This window comes from Halichoerus grypus, chromosome 10 (assembly GCF_964656455.1).
Source record: "Halichoerus grypus chromosome 10, mHalGry1.hap1.1, whole genome shotgun sequence".
Lineage (NCBI taxonomy): Eukaryota > Metazoa > Chordata > Mammalia > Carnivora > Phocidae > Halichoerus > Halichoerus grypus.
This window is the reverse complement of record NC_135721.1, coordinates 76,417,759-76,436,702: the sequence shown is the minus strand read 5'-3', so window position 1 is coordinate 76,436,702 and position 18,944 is coordinate 76,417,759. Positions and strand designations below refer to the sequence as shown.

Here is an 18,944-nt window from a genome sequence, read left to right as displayed (position 1 = left end):
GTAAGCTTAAGCCAATGGTTATTTATTATTCATCAGGTACTTTACAGGAAACACTTGAATCTGTCATGTATCCTTTTATTGACCCAGCAGCATCAGCAGTGAACTTGATTCACTCATGGACTCTGCCATGATCAGTTCTGTGAATTTTTGTCAGAAATAGGAACTGAACAGTGTGACTTGCTGGACCACACAGCAGTTCTGGGGCTTAGCAGTGATAAATTTTATTGTGAAAAAACAAAACAAAACAAAACAAAAAAACTTTTTTTTAAGCCCAGGAACAAGATTGAAATTTTTTTCCCAGTGAGAACTGCCCTTAACCACTATTATCTCTTTGAAAGTTAGTTTTTGCTGCAGACTTGATAATGTTTAATTCAACCTGAAATTACAGGACAAAATAGCACTTCTATGCAAACCTTGTATTTCAGCCAAGTCACTGATGACAGTGATGATTTGAACTCCCAAGTAATATCAGACTAATCAAGCAGCTTCCACCTAACTTTGGCTTGCAAGTGACTCATTTGCAGTGTGGTGACACATACAAGGCCACTATCAAGGAGAGCCTCATGGAATTCCATAAATGCCTTCTACGTGATGAATGTGCTCCATTAGAATCATGTGCTTGTGGATTGATGTATTTCGCAGTATCTAGGCCGTGTGAAATATTCAAGATAAAATACATAAAGTCTCATGGATCCACATGAACAGATGAACATTTACAATAGATTTTTCTTTTCTTTTTTTTTTTTTTACAATCAGAGGAGGATCATTTTGAATCCCAGGTAACTGAAATGTTAACCCCACCCCCACCCCAAAAGGAATTCTGTTCTCCTTGGTACACCTGCATTAGCAAAAAAACAAAAAACAAACAAAAAACCCCAAAAAACAAAAAACAGAAGTACTCCATGGTTGTTCTTATAATTTGAATTTCATCAATAAAAATTTTGTGGAGATTTTTTTCTCTTTCCGTGTATAAGTACCAACCTGGTATCTTCACTTTTCCTCTTGGCCCACAAAGCCCAAAATATTTACCATCTGCCCTTTATAAATAAGAAAAGGGTTGCCAGCTCCTGGCTTAGAGAAATGTGGCCAACAACAAACCATTTTTTTTCTGTCACTTTTTCAATAGCATTTTGTTGTGGTTTTAAGAATATTCCTCACAGCAAGAAAAATTAGATATAGCACATGCAACATTTTAAAAAATTATATTAATCACCATACATTACATCATTTGTTTTTGATGTAGTGTTCCGTGATTCATTGTTTATGTATAACACCCAGTGCTCCATTCAATACGTGCCCTCTTTAATACCCATCACCAGGCTAACCCATCCCCCCACCCCCCTCCCCTCTAGAACCCTCAGTTTCTCAGAGTCCATAGTTTCTCATGGTTTGTCTCCCCCTCTGATTCCACCCCCCCTTCATTTTTCCTTTCCTATTTTCTTTTTTTAACATATAATGTATTATTTGTTTCAGAAGTACAGGTCTGTGATTCAACAGTCTTACACAATTCACAGTGCTCACCATAGCCCATACCCTCCCCAATGTCTATCCCCCAGCCACCCCATCCCTCCCACCCCCCACCACTCCAGCAACCCTCAGTTTATTTCCTGAGATTAAGAATTCCTCATATCAGTGAGATCATATTATACATGTCTTTCTCCAATTGACTTATTTTGCTTAGCATAATACCCTTCAGTTCCATCCACGTCATTGCAAATGGCAAGATTTCATTCCTTTTGATGGCTGCATAATATTCCATTGTATATATACACCACATCTTCTTTATCCATTCATCTGTTGACGGACATCTTGGCTCTTTCCATAGTTTGGCTATTATGGACATTGCTGCTATTAACATTGGGGTGCACGTACCCCTTTGGATCCCTACATTTGTATCTTTGGGGTAAATACCCAGTAGTGCAATTGCTGGGTCGTATGGTAGCTCTATTTTCAACTTTTTGAGGAACCTTCATACTCTCTCTTTGCTTAGAGGACCCCTTTCGATATTTCTTGTAGGGCTGGTTTTATGTTTGCAAATTCCTTTAGTTCTTGTTTGTCCTGGAAGCTTTTTCTCTCTCCCTCTATTTTCAATGACAGCCTAGCTGGATATAGTAATCTTGCTGCATATTTTTCTCATTTAGTGCTCTGAATATATCATGCCAGTCCTTTCTGGCCTGCCAGGTCTCTGTGGATAGGTCTGTTGCCGATCTAATGTTTCTACCATTGTAGGTTACAGATCTCTTCTCCCGAGCTGCTTTCAGAATTTTCTCTTTGTCTCTGAGACTCGTAAGGTTTACTATTAGATGTCAGGGTATTGACCTATTTTTATTGATTTTGAGGGGGGTTCTCTGTGCTTCCTGGATTTTGATGCCTGTTTCCTTCTCCAAATTAGGGAAGTTCTCTGCTATAATTTGCTCCAGTATACCTTCTGCCCCTCTCTCTCTTTCTTCTTCTTCTGGGATCCCAATTATTCTAATATTGTTTTGTCTTATGGTATCACTTATCTCTCGAATTCTGCCCTTGTGATCCAGTAGTTGTTTATCTCTCTTTTTCTCAGCTTCTTTATTTTCCATCATTTGGTCTTCTATATCACTAATTCTCTGTTCTGCCTCATTTATCCTAGCAGTTAGAGCTTCCATTTTTGATTGCACCTCATTAATAGCCTTTTTGATTTCGACTTGGTTAGATTTTAGTTCTTTTATTTCTCCAGAAAGGGTGTTTCTAATATCTTTCACGCTTTTTTCAAGCCCAGCTAGTATCTTTATAATCATCATTCTGAACTCTAGTTCTGACATCTTACTAATGTCCATATTGATTAGGTCCCTAGCAGTCGGTACTGCCTCTTGTTCTTTTTTTTTTTTGAGGTGATTTTTTCTGTCTTGTCATTTTGTCCAGAGGAGAATAGATGAATGAGAGAACAAAATGCTAACAGGGTAACAACGACCCCAGAAAAATATATGCTAAATAAATCAGAAGAGACCTTCCAGAAAGTGGTCGCTTTTCTGTTCAGAGAGTTGCTGCTATTCTTTTCTTTGATCTCCTGTTGAGTTCGTAGGTGTTCAGAATGGTTGGATCCCTATCTAGCTGAATTCTTGGGACCAGACGAAATTTAGGTCTCCTCCTCCTCCGCCATCTTGCTCCTCCCCCTAGCACATGCTACCTTTTTATAGAACTTCTTGGTCCTATCCTTAAGGAGAGCTTTTTCAGCTTGTCATTTGTAATGGCAGTTTTCTATTAGAACCTCCTGGAGGAGGTATCACTTCTTAATCCCTTCTAGATGTGATAAGGGAAAGGATACATAAAGATTGAGCCCCTGCTTGAGGCCAACCATTGTATGTATGTCTGAAAGCATTGAAATTTTGTTATTACTGACTTAACCCTCAAAGGGTCGGACTGAGCGATGGTACAGAGTATACTTTGGTTAAGTCACATTTTGTTAAAAACCTGCATGTTAAAATATTTTAATGCAAGAACATATATATATAGATATAGGTATATATATCTATCTATATAGAATGTTACATTTAATTTGCAGTAAGAAAGAGTATAGCTCTGCCTCTCTTAATAGGTTGCTTCTAATGTAAGCATACACTTCATGAGAAATTTGAACATTGAATAAAAGTAGAAAGAAGGGGGAAAATTCACCCAGGCCGTGTCTGACGACCTCCACTGGAAGTGTTTTGGTGTTTTTCTTCCCTGTTTTAAGTCTGTGATATTTTATGCGTGCTGATTTCAGCCTACCCAACACATGTTGATTTTTATTTTGAAGGAAAATTTGAGAATGGTGTTGCCGAAGGAATGGTGGATCCCAGTCTAAACCCCATTTCAGCCTTTCGACTTTCAGTTATTCAGAATTCTGCCGTTTGGGCCATTCTTAATGAGGTAAGACAGTATGTGCGATCCGTGACACAACTTAGATGGTACGTTGTTGTTTTGTTTTTTACCACATTTTGATTTCATGCATAAGGCCTTTATTGTACTTCTCGTTATTTTGTATTTCAGATTCATATTAAAAAAGTCACCAACTGATCATCTGCTAAGAAACCAGTACATTTTTTTCCTGTGAATTTGTTAATTAAAGATGATAGTTAAGCATGTACCTTTTTTTTTTTTTTTTTTTTTTTACTTGAACACTACCTCTTGTGAAATCTACTGTAGATAAGATGATTGTCATTTCCACTTGGAAAGTGAACCTCCCATGGATAATTGCATTCATTCGAACCTAAGCTGTCCTCCAATTTTAACTTGACTCAAACATTTTACAGTTATGACAGGCTGTTAATATGACTTGTACTATTTTGGTATTATACTAATACATAAGAGTTGTACATATTGTTACATTCCTTAAATTTGAGAAAAATTAATGTTAAATACATTTTATGAAGGGGGTACTTTTGAAGTTCATTTATTTTACTATTATAGACCCTCTTTTATAGATTATCAGGGATTATATATATATAAATATATAAATATACATAAAAATGTTATGGAGTTAATTTATTAGAAACATTTAAGAAGTACATATTTTTGTGCAGTAAATTTTTGAATCAATACTTTTTTTGAAAAGTTACCTTGCTTTTTTAAGTTCTTTCTATATTTTTCTTTGGAAATGCAAACATTACAAATTAATGCCATTTTTCAAATGCACTGCCATTTAAGAATGATTCTAGATTGATTTCCTAACTGAAGTACTTTTATAATTGCAGTGATTCTGAACAAAATATTTTCAAAGGCATTTGTCATTCCTTAAAGCCAAGATTTTAAAGACCAATGTCCTTCTTGAGGGTTATTTTATTATGCTGTTTATGGTGTAAAAAATCAGTCTGATAAATTTTAATGTGCAGGGGTCATGCATTCAACCCAAATTATCATGGACTCAACTCATTCCCTCTGATGTGTAAAATGACAAACTCTTTTTTCTTTTTAAATCTGTCTTTGATCCATGAGTTAGATGCATTCTCTCTTGTTGATCCTTTTATATCTACACCCATTTAATGAGTTCTGACAAAATGTTTTCTAGGTAATGTTACTGTATGAGTCAAAATCATTGAATTTTACAGAAAAAATTGTAATACTGGTTTTTAGGGAGAGGTACTGTAGCAGCTGTATGTTTTTGCAAAATGATTTATTCTGTTGGCATTATGAACTTACAGGTAAATTCATATCTGAAGAGTTCTTATTGCTCTTAATCATGCAATTCCAAATGTTATTACTACTGTAAACAAAAATACTATCAGCCTTAGCAATCAGTGATCTTTACAAAAGTATTTTAAGAAGTTCCAAAATGATCAGCATCAGTTCCGGTGGGTTGCAGGTGGGTTCCAGAGAGATGTGCAGAGATTGATCCCCTGAGCTCTCAGACTAGCCAGTGGCTGAGGCCTCCGGGGGCTGGAGGTGCCGGCTAGTTGCCCCTTGCCTAGAGGAGCTTCCCGCAGTTACCCAGGATGCTGAACAAAGAGCGTCCAGAGAGCCTTGTTTTCTGTACAGTATGATGGAGTGAAAAATGCTGGGAAACATGGATAGGGTACAGTTCTTTCCATTACTCCTACTGGAATCATGTCAGTTACTTTCCTTGATTAAAAAGTTACACATTGCCATGAATAATTTTTATGTCCAAGTCTAGTGAAACATTTTTATTGGGTTTTTTAGATTTACTTTTCACTTTCTTTAATTTACTTTTTATTTTGTCCTCACATTTCCCTGGCCTGATGCCCACAGGCCCATTTCATTTGAAAAGAATGACCTTTCATTATAAAACTTTGGCAGCTGTTGAACATGCCGACTGCTAGACCAGCCAAGTGTCAGGAGGGAAAGCTCTGGGGTGGGTTGAGAAGTCCTCTCATTTCCCTTCCACAGTAGGCCACTCTGATTTGGGGGAGAAGGACCATGTGCTGAAGATCAGGGAGGTGACGGTTACCTCCTTGCCTTTAGTGAGGGCTGCTCAGTCTTAAGACTGGTGAGCCATACTAGCCAGCTTCCTGTTCTCCTGCTCAGTCTCCCCTCCCAGGCTTAGCTCTCCCCTCCTGTTCCTGAGAATACTTTGAGCCAAATCTCACCCACCTTTCACAGACTCTCTTGTACACTCCTCCCATGAAGTGTTACCAGTGCCTAGTTGTGCCAGGAATAGTGCCTGGCACGTGGCAGGTGCGCAGTCTGGAGCTGGACGAGGGGACCAACTGTCCCAGCCCACACTCCTTTCTTTTCAACTCCCTACGTTCCTTGCCACACATTTACATACGCACTCAGCTGCCGAGTTTTTGGTTGTTCCTGGCGAGTGTGTGTGTATGTGTGCGCACATTCTCCCACCAACCAGGCTTCAAGCTCCTGGGGTAGGCCTGTAACTCATCCTTCCTGTCTGTCTTCTGGTGCAGCAGGTGCTCCCCAATCATCTCATTCTTGGTCTCTCCCTGCCCCCACTTCCTTTCTAGACCATTAGAAACAGCCATGCTTTCCTCAAGCAAGACACTGTAGGGGTAGCCCTTGAGAGTAGTTGGGGGGTGAAGTCTGGGGACAGAACGGTAGAGGAGGTGAAGAGTACCTGGGACTGAGGGAAGGTTATACTTGGCCTCGAGAGGACACTGAACCACTTTTATCAGAATAGGGAGTGGGGACAGTGTCCAGTGGTGTCCAGTATTTAATTATTAATATATAGAGATAAATGAAACCTGGTTTGCATCTGGTATGTATTTCACATAAACTGTCAGACTCTAGAGCCGTGCTGTCCTATACAGTAGCTAGTAGACACATGGTGGCTGTTTAAGTTTAAATTAATAAAACCTTCACCTCCTTAGTCACACTAGCTACAGTTCAAGTGCTCATCAGCCACATGTGGCTCGTGGCCCCCGGACTGGAGGGCACAGATAGAGAACCTTCTGTCACTGCAGAAGGTTCTGTTGGGACAGCACTGTGTAAGGAGTGCTAATGTGGACACTGGCGAAACCAGAGTAATGAATTCTGACGAGGAGGATAAAAGCAGACCTGCAGAATATATCACAGTGTAGATGATGAGTATTGTAGGTGAGAAGGTTGAGGACTGTTTCTGGGATTCTAAGACCCCAGATTTCTGAGTTCTCTAAGTCTCACGTGCTCTTTACACACGCACGGGTTCCTACCGTGTCGTCAAACAAGAACAGTGGTTTCAGGCAGTGAGATTGAAAAGCTTTTGGAAAAAGTGCGTGTGGATGATCTGGCAGGCAGGCTGTAGACACGTATGTGTGTATTAATTCAGCCACGGAGAGGTCTTTGGAAAAGGTATGGCTTTTCAGATCAGGGGTTGCACCAGTAAGTGATCAGAAGGTGTCCTTATTTCAAAGTTTTCTTCAGCAACGTTCTGAAGGCTTCTTTTCGATCTGTTATTGTCACGAAAAGGTGGTCTCCCAACAGTGCTGTCCTCAAAGGCAAGTTTGGTTACTACGGAAACAGCATGTTTGGAGCGATTGCTCTCATCAATGGCATTGTGTATTTGTAGTAGCCAGAATTCTCCAGGTGACCTTCAGGTACCGTAGATGAGATCCTCCCCTTTTGCGTGTGGGTGGAAGCCATGAATCTCACCCATAATCATGTTCAGCTAATCTAACCCTGTGAGCCCTTTAAAAGCAGAGTTTCCTTAGGCTGGTAGCATAAGTCAGATTCAAAGCAGAAGGACTCGAGGCACCACTGCTGGTTTAAGATGGAGGGGCCGCAGGAGAAGAAATGCAGTTGCCTGTCAGGAGCTGAGAGAGGCCTCCGCCAACAGCCACGGGACCCAGAACTACAGCCCTACAGCCACAGGAACTTGATCAGTCAACAAACTGAGGGAGCTTGCAACTAGAGTCTTCTCCAGCAGATGAGAGCCCAGCCCCGCCAACACCGTGACTCCAGCCTCGTGAGATCCTATGCAGAGGACTCGAACCAAGCCCGCCCTGACTTCTGGCCTGCAGAACTGTGAGATAATAAATAGGTATTGTTTTAAGCCTCTGAATTCGTGGTGATTTGTTATGCAGCAATAGAGAATGAATATAGTATTTAAAAGAGGTGAGGAGGAAAAGTCTTCATACTTGATTCCCTATAGTTAGCTTGGAGATGTTAATAACCACGGGAGTCAAGTCTTACACTAGCAAACTTACACCTGGGCCGCCTCTGGGGTTTCTCTCCCTGAGAATCTCAAGTAGTCTTTTTTTTTTTTTTTTTTTTTAAAGATTTTATTTATTTATTTGAGAGAGAGAGAATGAGAGAGAGAGCATGAGAGGGGGGAGGGTCAGAGGGAGCAGCAGACACCCTGCCGAGCAGGGAGCCGGATGCGGGACTCGATCCAGGGACTCCAGGATCATGACCTGAGCCGAAGGCAGTCGCTTAACCAACTGAGCCACCCAGGCGCCCTCAAGTAGTCTTGATTGGAAGTTTGTTGCCAAAAACTTGGGAGTATCTTAGCAAAGTTTTGTAAAAAAAAAAAAAAACTAGAACAGGATTGTTCTCATTCCAGAACGAGGACCCAGTGTATATGGAATCTTTTTCCTGGGAGAGGTATTACTTTGTGCTGATTTATTCTGCTCTGAGCTTGTTCAGTATATTATTTAAGAACGATGAACAGTGGTACTTTAAATAAGATACTAGGAGAGAAAAAAAATTTCTGCCTTTTCATAGAAATCAGATAATCTACTCTGCATTGAAGAACATACTTTTTTTTTAACCCAAAACTTACTTTATTGTGTAAGAACAGATCAAATCCTGTATGCGCCAACCAAATTTTTGTACTTCGTGGGTGTTTTCCAAAATACTTCTCTCCTTCCAAGTCATTAATGCTAATGAAGCTTGTTTTTATTTTGGTTTGTAGATTAATTTTTGTGCTTATTTTTACTATATTGCCATACCCTTGCTAGAAGAACAGAGAGCGAAAGGGAAGAAAATGAGAGGCTAAGACTGTCAGAAAGTCAGAAATTGGAGTCCAAATCATCTTTGTGTTCTAGGGGAACCCAGATATCCCAGCTCTTTCTTTTATAGAAAAGGAAACTTTTCCAAGCTGTGTAGCATTATTTATAGTGTGTGAAATTTGATAGCTGTACAATTTTAATTATTAATCTTGATATATGCCATGAACTAGTAGGCTTACTTTATTTCTTTAATGCATGTGAACATACAATGCTGAAAAGACTACGACCATATTAAAAAAAAAAAAAAAATTTGTTATATATATCCCTATCATCAGTACCTATATATAACCTCTTCTTGCCTGAAACACCCCACCTTTTTGGGCACTAACTAGATCATGTTCACGGGAACAAACAGGAAAGAGCTGGCTGTGTGCCTGTCAGCGTGTGTATGTGTGTGCGTGTGTGTATGCGTGTTAAGAATTTAGAAGACATTGTTCAAGAAAGTAAGCTGGGTATTGAATGGGAAAGCACTTCGTGCCAAGTATCATTCCCAGTGTTGTTCACATTGCAGTAAAAATGTTAATAGTGGTGCTAAAATTGTTCTCCAAATAAGGATTGTTTGTTGTGGGGAATACTCTTGGACATTGGGGAGGCTACTTTATGTATCACTTACTCCTAGTTGTTTTTTGGTATTAGTAATTAGCAAATCTGTCTGGAGTCAAAGCTTCAGTCCTTTAGTATGATTAGCCTTCCATTATTTGAAATGCTCAGTTTGCTGAAATTGGGTGAAAATACCTTTTGAAGACCTGGTCTTTGAGCCTTAAAAATGGCTGATATCGACAGTACTGTAAGATGCTAGGCCAGCAGATTTGATATTTTTCATTTCAGTGAAGACAGAGATGTTTTCTAAGAATGACTTAGAAATCAGCTGACTGAAAATAATTATGTTTCATTTATGGAATAAAAAACTAATGTGTTTCTCATAAAGAACAATGTTTGGAAAGGTCACGGATGTTTCTGGAAGCACTCCTTAGAGAAGGTGCCTGAGGAATTGCTTTTCCAGGCCGTACCAGATTTTTTTTTTCTCCTTAAATGTATTGTACATATTTTCCTTAAAATGTTTTCATTGGGTGAATGAATGGGTAGTAGCTGTAGTAATATTTTAGGTACCTGTTAAGGTTTTTAAGGGACGATTATTTATTTTCAAATTTGCTGCTATAATTGAAAACCTAATAACTGGTCCTGTTGACTGTGCCTTTCATTACTGTTTTCTCTGTGCCACAACCATTTATGTGTTTGGAATAAAGATGTTTAAGAAGCCATGTTGAATTCAAGATTCCTTCTAATAAAAATAGGTAAAACTTCTTAATGAGTACCAAGTTTTGTTGTTATTAGTTTCAACACTGATAAAGTTTACTTAAAACAACTATTTTTAGTTATGTGGGTTTTGGAGAGGTCTTCAAAGAAAGAAAAAGAGCCTTCATGTTAAGACACTGATTATCAGTGTTATGCAAGCGTTCAATGTCTATTACGTACACCGAGGAACCACCATGCACCTCTTCAATCGAATATATTTTGCTTGGGGTTTCCTTTGTATAGAAAATGTTGTAAATGATTTTATGGCCTATAGTACAGTGATTCGCCTTTGAGTTACATTATAGGTCAAGGAGGCTTTTGAAGGTTACACTAGGCAAATGTTTAAAATACACAGCCCATTAGAAATGGGGCCAAACTACGTACCTTGTCAGGAACTGATTATCACCATGTTTGAATGAGTAAAATACATGCTTTAGTTTAAAAAATATTTATTACAGAAATGTACATTAATTAGTTTTACGGAATGTACTTGACAATAGCATTAACATTATATATTTACTCAAATTTGCAAACTTTACACCCTGAAGATATCTACAAAGATAGTTTATTTACCAGTTTCGGAAGCAGTCGTCACTTCACCAAGACTGCCTTCATTTCACTCTGTACTTGTAGAAGGAACACAGTGTGTGGGTGAAGTTCCATCCTAGCGCTAGTGACAGGCCGTAGAGCAGAATGAGAGGTGCAAATGGATAAAGAAGAATTACTGTATTTTTCAAAAATGGCAATGCTGGAAAAGAAACAAATCAAATAAATTTTTTTAAAAGAAATGTGACTAATGAACTTTCTGAAAGTTTTTACTACAACAGGTGGAAAGTTTTTACTACAACAGGTGGGGCCAAAAAGCAACGCGGGTTCTGAATCGGCGAGCTACTGCTCTAAAGCCAGAGTCTGTCATGCGCCCTGCTCTTGGGTGTCGCTGCCGCCACCACGTCGCAGCTGTGCCCGGGAACCCGGGGTGAGAGGTGAGCAGCAGATTCGGAACTTGAGAAGTGATGACTAAGGGACAGAGGGCACAAATATTGGAAACAGTGGTGGATTTACACAGGGGACTGCCTCAGAAGCCTCTAAGAGTCCAACCTTTAGCTCTTTGAGATTTCCCAATACAGGAAGCATGACACCTCCCCTTCACATGAGAGATCAACTAGTAAGTATCCCAAGCTTCAGGAAAGAACAAATCTGTCCCTCAAGTGCCTGCCTGGCTCCGTCAGTAGGGCATGCGACTCTTGAGCTTGGAGGTCGTGAGTTCAAGCCCCACACTGGGTGTGGAGCCTACTTTAAATAAATTTTAAAAATAATAATAAAAAAAATCTGTCTCCAAATATCTAAGTTTCCTTCTTGGTCACTACTTAGTGGGTCCCTACGACATGCATTCTAACCTAAACATTTCTCTTCTAGGAAGTCACCAAAGTGAAGCTGAGCTGTACTCAAATTATAGGGAGTTACCAGAAGAGTGCTCAAAAATCCATTTAGAGAAACCACAATGTTGAAGCATGCTAATCACAATTTAAAACTTTCTCAAAATATGTGAAAATTCATAGAAACCTGAACATAATATTTCACAAACACCTCCTCTGGAGAACGGACTCCCCGTGTCCAGAACAAGTGTGGTCCCTGCTGGGGTGAGAACACCTCTGACTAGAGGAGCCAGTCATATTTGAACACCAGGGGTGTGTATTTACAGGGAGGTCCTAATCATCCAGAGTGACAAGAAAGGATGAGCTGAATTAATATAAAGGTTTCTCATTCATACTAAGAAAAAGAAACTTCTAGCAAGATTTAGCAGTAAATCTGCAAACTACATCCTCAGATCAGTAGAGGTTGGGCCTGATTTGTGACCATCTATAGAACCACACAGTGATCATAAAAACAAAGTGAAGCAAAGGTTTGTAAAGGTTCCTTTACCTATGCAACCATACGTCGGACCTGCTCATGCCCCACACTAACCGGCCACTGGGACCCAGAACCAGAAAGCCAGGGAGAAAAGGAAGTGGGTTGTGGGTTCCTGCAAGTAACTTGGAGATATCAATATGGTTTAATGGGGCTCCTTAAAATTACAAAATTTGTTACATAACAGCCATGCCACTTTCTAGCTGCACGACCGGGGGCAAATTAATTTCTGTGCCCTCATCTGAAAAACAGGGTTAAGTAAACCTAATTGTGAAGCTTAAATGAGATAATTCATCTAAAAGTAAGCTAATTATGTTACTATTACAGCAACTTCCCCCCTCTCCCTGTTATGTCTTCACTCAATCAAAACAATTCATGACTTACCACTGTATCCTAAGAAGGTTACGTAGATATAATAGCCCACTGCCACCAACCACAAGGTATTTCCAACAAAATATCCAATGAATGTGTCTGTCAGGATAACATCTGCGGAAGAGATGTGCACACTGAATCTCTTTTTAGTGCATACAATGGTGACTTTTTGATGATCGTTTAAGAAGTAACTGCTACTTACGGTTAATGAAGAAAAGCTGGATAAAATGCAGAATGACTAAGAGAGGATAAAAAGCATTCAGATGCACATCGAAGGCATAGCCCCACTCCACATCATAGTCTCTGCTTTGCCGTTTCACTAAATACTTGTTAGAGATAAACCTGAAGAGCAAAGTTAAAATTTCTTTCATAATACAATAAAGTTAATTCCATAAATATTTACTGACTACCTTCTGTGTACCAAGCGGTGAACAAAACAGATCTCTGCCTTCGATCTAGCTGGAGTTGTCAGATGGCATTATGGAGAAAAATTAAGCAGTAAGAAGGACAGAAAATACAAAGTTGAAATGCAGTGTTAAATAGGATAGTCCTACGAAGGAAACATCTGGGTCAAGACCCAAGGGCGGGGATGGGAATGAGGTGGGGCAGAGCATTCAGGCAGAGGGGAGTCTGGACACAGGAGTGGAGGAGGTGGACAAGTACAGAGGAGGTGGCAGGGGGCTTGGCCTGTTGGAGGGCTGGGTGAGGAGACCAGTGTGCCTGGAACAAGTGAGAAAAGTAGCAGGAAATGAGGCTGGAGCCTGTGGCCATTTTAAGACCTTTGGACTTTTATTCTCCATAAAATTAGGAGTCACTGGAGTTCCCAGAAGGGTGTCTGACTCACTACTGTGAATGCTGATCTGAGAACAGACTACAGGGACAAGAGGGGAAACAGAGACACCAGTTGGGAGGCTACTGTGAGAAAGAGGTGAGCAGGGGTGGTAGCAGCGGAGGTGCTGATGTGGGGGAAATGAACAGTCAAGAATGACTGAGAGATTTCTGCCTGAAACCAATGGAAGACTGAGCTGCCATGAGCTACCGTGGGCCCGGCTGCAGAAAGAGCGGTTTGGGGCAGTGCAGGAGTCTGGATTTGGACCTATCATGCTGAAGATGCCCGTTAACATGGATTAAGAAGTATATAAAGTCTGGAATTTAGAGGAGAGGTCGAAAATGGAGATATAAATTCATCCATGTATAGATGATATTTAAGGCCATAGGCCTAAGACCCCTCCCCCCCCCCAAGAATGAATCTAGATACAGAATAGGTCCAAGGCCTAACACCTAATAGGTCACCTCTCCATTAAAAGATCAAGGAATCAGGAGGAACCAGTAAGGGAAGAGCACCAGTGACCTATCTAGCCATAAAAATTCTTCAAGCCTCTGTCAGTGTTCTACAGCATGGCCTATGAATTCAGTTAAATGATCGGTGAATGAAAAGTAAAATACCCATGTATCAGAAAACTAGACCTTCAAAGGGAAGTAAGAAAAAGGATCATTCGTATTATAAACACAACTGCAGAAATTCACTTTTATCTGTGTGATTTCATTTCAAGGGTACAGTTAAAATGCTATGCCTACAGTGGAAATAGAAAAATAAGCAAGGGGTAGAACATAGTACAGTACTAATAAAACAGTTCCGTACACAGTTACCTGAAAATACCAAAATAATATAGCTTTGTTTGAACAAACTCTTAACTTACCAAAACATCTTCCATTTTAGCCAAGAACATGTGCCATTAAAAGAACAGAACAAGCATTTAGCTCACTACCCAAGAGCTCCTATTTCGTGCTGCTCCCCCGCCTGCTTATCCCTCACATGGGCACTTCTGTCCTCAGTCTTGAGTCTTCCCTCGGGAACACAGACATTCCTTCTGGGAAAGCTCAAGACATCTGTGGTTTTCAGCTCCCACCTCCACATTAATGATGCCAGTCATATCCTCCTCTTGGCCCAGACTGTGGTAGGTTCAGAGTCCTCTACCCCACTGTCTGCTGTACCTTTATTTCCACTAAATCCTCAAGCCCCCAGAACTCAGCACATCTAACATGGAATGCTTCATCTGCACCTGCCACTCTTCCCTACCCTCGTCAAATCCAATTATCACAGGATGCTCTCTGATCCATCTCTCTCCTCTCTTCCTGAGTTCACCGCGCTGTCTGGGCCTGCTCGACTCTTGTGCAGACCCCCACCTCCCTTCCACTCCCCAACCAGCACATGCAAGCTATGCGGTGAAGTATAATTATTATTTCTGAACTGCACTGAAGGCCAAATTCTACCTATCTTCCTGAGCTGGCGTCACCCTGCACTACCAGACCCAGTATGCTGCTCCTGACTGCCATGCCTATGCATTTGGTACCAGGAATCAATGATCCCACCTCTCCCAGACACCTCCTCCTGCTGGTTCCTATGGCACCTCTAGGATGACAGCAACCACATGTCATCATTTCTAACACAATTCACAACACAATGCAACACAATGTAGCTTTTGAGAAATATACCATGTCAGTCATTTCCTTTTTTTTTTTAATAAGTAGGCTCCACATCCAGCATGGAGCCCAACGTGGGGCTTGAACTCAAAATCCTGAAATCAAGACCTGAGCTGAGATCAGGAGTTGGACACTTAACCAATTGAACCACCCAGGCGCCCCCCCGAGTCCTTTTCTATTTAACTGAAACCGTAATATGGACTCACACTAAAGCTGCTAAACTCCGGAATGACTTGGTTTCTGTGGCCCTCCAGAGTCAATGCGTTCACGGTAGAATGCCTGCTACAACCTATTCCTTTGAAAGCCTTATTTACTGAAATTGTTTCATATGCCATGTTTTTTATAATGAATACGTAACTTCTCTTAGTTAGTAGTAGTCTTTTTAAGCCAGATTTTGGAATTCCAAATTACTGACACACAGCATTTACTGACTACCAAGCACATACAACACGTATAAGGAGTTACAAATGGAAACAACACATTGGTATCAGAGGTTATAGTCTCAGGACTTTGTTGAAAATATTAATAGCCACTATTTATTGAGCACTTCCTATATGCCAGGTACTTTTCACACCACAATCTTTTCAAATAACTTACAAATTAGATAACTAACTCCATTTTACAAAAGAGACTGGGACTAAGAGTTACAGTAAATGAGCTGGCATTTGAATCTAGGCCTCCCTGTGACTAAAATTTCCACAGTGTTTTCTCTGATACACAATGACCACGACCCCTACTCAACCACCAGCCTTTTATGAGCTCACCTGACACATCCACTCCCCTCATCTGGCATGCCAACCATATAAGAACCTGGATCTATGAGAAAATGGAGAAACCAAATGCTGGAATTAAACACTTCTCCTCAGTACACTACCGTCGTTAAACCAAACCCAGAAGTGAGATTGCATACCTGTTCAATAAAACCTGTGTGTGTCTCAGCTAAAAGGCACCGAAAGTTCAACAAACCCTTTTTCAAATGTACTTCATTTAATGTCTGATATTCAGAGTAAGATTCCATGAAATAACCCTCTATAGCTTAAACATCCAGAAGTGACCCACTGACAAATACAGGAGAAAACCATGCCATCAGCCAAACAACTTAAGCAGAACTGGCTAACTGCATAACATTTTTGCAAAACCAGAGACTTTGTTAATATGATATAATCATTATTTCAGTTCACTTATTTGCTGCACTCTGACAATACAGACCACCCCTTAGAGTATTTTCTGATACAAATAGTGATTTGCTTTCAGGAGACAGGGTCCAAGATGGTGATGGAGGAAGACCCTGAATTCCCTTCCATGGACAAACCAAATCTACACCAACATATAGAGTAATTCCTCTGGAAAAAGAACTGAGGGCTGACTGAACAGCTTCTGCGCAACAAAGGACAGAGGGACCACAAAGAGAACAGAAGAGATGGAGACATAGTAACAACAGGAACCTCACCTGGACACTGCAAACTGCAGAGGGGAGGAATAGAACCAAGGAACCAGGAACAGATTCTACCACCCTAAGGCATGGAAAAAAGTCTCAGTTTCAAAGGGCAACTAGAATTCAAAGGAACCAGCCCTTGAGCGTCTGCCGAACAGCTGGGACCTGAGGAAATAGTCTCCAGTGGTCAGAGGGCTGGCAAGTGCCACTGTATATGTTCTCTCCCTCCCCCAAGCCCAACACTGACACGCAGATGGGCGTGGGACACGGCCACCCTAGCTGGCCTGGCACTTCACTAAACCCTGGGACCCTAGCCCACATCAGCCCAAGCCCCACTGAGGCGCACACAAAAAAGCAGAGGTTTAAAAGACAACTAGGATATAAAAAGAAAACTAACCCTCAACCACACGGCCAAGGCCTGTGGAAACACATTCCGGGGCCAAACGGGCTGGTGAGCACCCTGTTTATGGCCCCCAACTCGCCTGGTCACTCAGACTAGAACAGGGTATAACTAACTGGCCAGCACTTTAGGGAGCCCCACACCCCTAGCACACAGCAACTTTAGCTCAATTCTCCTACTAAGGTCCCCACTGTGTAGAGCGCCCTGGGACCACCAGCCTGAGCCCACTTCGACTCCAGCTGGTCCATCAGGGCAATCCCCATGTAGAGTGCCCCAGGACACCCCCAGCCCCGCCCACTTCAGCTTCAGATGTCCCACTAGGGTACGCCCTGTGTGGGACACCCAGAGACCCCACTCCAGCCCATGCCCACTACAGCTCCAGCCAGCCAAAGCCAGCAGGCATACACAGTCTGTATGGGACAGTCCTACATAAGACCAATCCTTCAAGACGAGGAAAAGTAGCTGTTCTGCCTAATTCACAGAATCAAATACATAAAATAAAACAAAATAAGGAGGCAGAGGAATATACTCCAAGTGAAAGAACAAGATAAACAATGTACCTGATAAATAGTTCAAAGTAATGGTCAACAAGAAGCTCACCAGACTTGAAACAAGAGAGGGTGAACCTAGTGAGAATTTCAACAGATAGAAAATCTAAGAAAGAACCAAGCAGAGCTGAAGAATACAGTCACTGAAATGAAAACAACACTAGAGAGTAACAGCAGCAGATTAAAGGACACAGAAGAACGGATGAGCAATGTGGAAGGCAGGAAATGGAAAGCAACCAAACTGAACAAAAAGAAATAAGAATTAAAAACAAAAATAAGAATAGCTTAAGGAGTCTTCAGGACAATTTCAAGCATATTAACATTTTCATTATAGCGATCCCAGAAGGAGAAGAGACAAAGGGGCAGAAAACTTACTTGAAAAAATAATTGCTGGAAACTTCTCTAACCAGGGGAAAGAAACAGACATCCAGGTCCAGGAGCACAGAGAACCCTAAACAAGATGAACCCATGAAAGCTCACACCAGTGCAAATAATAATTAAAATGTCAAAGATTAAAAATAAAGAGAGAATCTTAATGCAGCAAGAGAAAAACAACTAGTTATATACAAGGAAAGGCCAATAAGGCATGCAGCTGATTTTTCAATAGAACCTTGCAGGCCAGAAGGCATGATATATTCAAAGTGCTGAAAGGAAAAAACATACAACCAAGAATACTCAATCCAGCAAGGTTAACATTCAGAATTGGAAGGAGAGATAGAGTTTCCCAGACAAACAAAAGCTAAAGGAGTTCACCACCACTAAATTGGCCTTGAAATGTTAAAGGGATCTCTTTAAGCAAGGAAAAAAAAAAAAAAGGCCACAATTAAAAGAAAAATGTGAAAAAAATTTCACAAGTAAAAGCAAATATACAATAAAAGGAGTAGATCACTCACTTACAAAGCTAGTATGAAGCTTAAAAGACCGAAGTAGTAAAACCAATTATATCTAAAAATTAGTTAAAGGACTTAGAAAAAAAGATGGAAAATATGACATAAAACATGGAGGGGGGCATAAAAGTGTAGTGGTTTTAGAATGTATTCCAACTTAAGTGACCATCAACTTACTAGAAACTGCTATATAAATAGAATGTTATATATGAGCCTCATAGTAAACACAAACCAAAACCTATAATAGAAACACAAAAAATAGAGAAAAGAATCCAAGCACAACACTAAAAAATGGCATCAATTACAAGGAAGAGAACAAGAAAAGGAACAGAAGAACTACAAAAACAAGCAAAAAACCAACAAGACAGAAATAAGTACGTAACTATGAATAACTACTTTCAATGTAAATGGTCTAAATGCTCCAATCAAAAGACAGGGCGTATTGTAAGTCTAGCCACAGCAATCAAACAACAAAAAGAAATAAAAAGGCATCCAAACTGGTAAGGAAGAAGTCAAACTTTCACTCTTTGCAGATGACATGATACTCTATAGAAAACCTGAAAGCCTCCACCAAAAAACTGCTAGAACTGATACACTAATTCAGTAAAGTTGCAGGATACAAAATCAATATACAGAAGTTTGTTACATTTCTTTATACCAATAATTAAGTGGCAGAAAGAGAAATTAAGAAAACCCATTTGCAAA

The 18,944-nt window shown here is 40.4% G+C and overlaps 3 protein-coding genes across 8 annotated transcripts in view; 1 reads left to right on the top strand and 2 right to left on the bottom strand.

Moving 5' to 3' along the window:
* Window positions 1-7,951, top strand: part of MGAT4A (alpha-1,3-mannosyl-glycoprotein 4-beta-N-acetylglucosaminyltransferase A) — a 126,321-nt gene extending 118,370 nt beyond the window's left edge. For all 3 annotated transcript variants that reach the window (XM_036110749.2, XM_036110748.2, XM_078056647.1), the window contains 2 exons: window positions 3,770-3,882; window positions 4,003-7,951. In XM_036110749.2, coding sequence (XP_035966642.1) covers window positions 3,770-3,882; window positions 4,003-4,029 — 140 coding nt within the window. In that variant the 3' untranslated portion in view covers window positions 4,030-7,951. The remainder of the gene's footprint in view (window positions 1-3,769; window positions 3,883-4,002) is intronic.
* UNC50 (unc-50 inner nuclear membrane RNA binding protein) overlaps window positions 1-17,837 on the bottom strand; it is a 29,289-nt gene extending 11,452 nt beyond the window's left edge. For 2 of the 4 annotated variants that reach the window (XM_078056651.1, XM_078056650.1), the window contains exons 1-4: window positions 17,728-17,837; window positions 12,688-12,827; window positions 12,498-12,599; window positions 10,779-10,953 (exon numbers count right to left, since the gene is read on the bottom strand). In XM_078056651.1, the coding sequence (XP_077912777.1) occupies window positions 10,817-10,953; window positions 12,498-12,599; window positions 12,688-12,827; window positions 17,728-17,822 (474 nt within the window). In that variant the 5' untranslated portion in view covers window positions 17,823-17,837 and the 3' untranslated portion in view covers window positions 10,779-10,816. Of the gene's footprint in view, window positions 1-5,618; window positions 7,922-10,643; window positions 10,954-12,497; window positions 12,600-12,687; window positions 12,828-17,727 lie in introns of those variants that run through there. The other 2 variants (XM_078056649.1, XM_078056652.1) reach the window with 2 other exon arrangements.
* Window positions 17,838-18,441: 604 nt separating this feature from the next.
* INPP4A (inositol polyphosphate-4-phosphatase type I A) overlaps window positions 18,442-18,944 on the bottom strand; it is a 100,960-nt gene continuing 100,457 nt past the window's right edge. Inside the window, exon 18 of the mRNA XM_078057457.1 lies at window positions 18,442-18,477. Coding sequence (XP_077913583.1) covers window positions 18,442-18,477 — 36 coding nt within the window. The remainder of the gene's footprint in view (window positions 18,478-18,944) is intronic.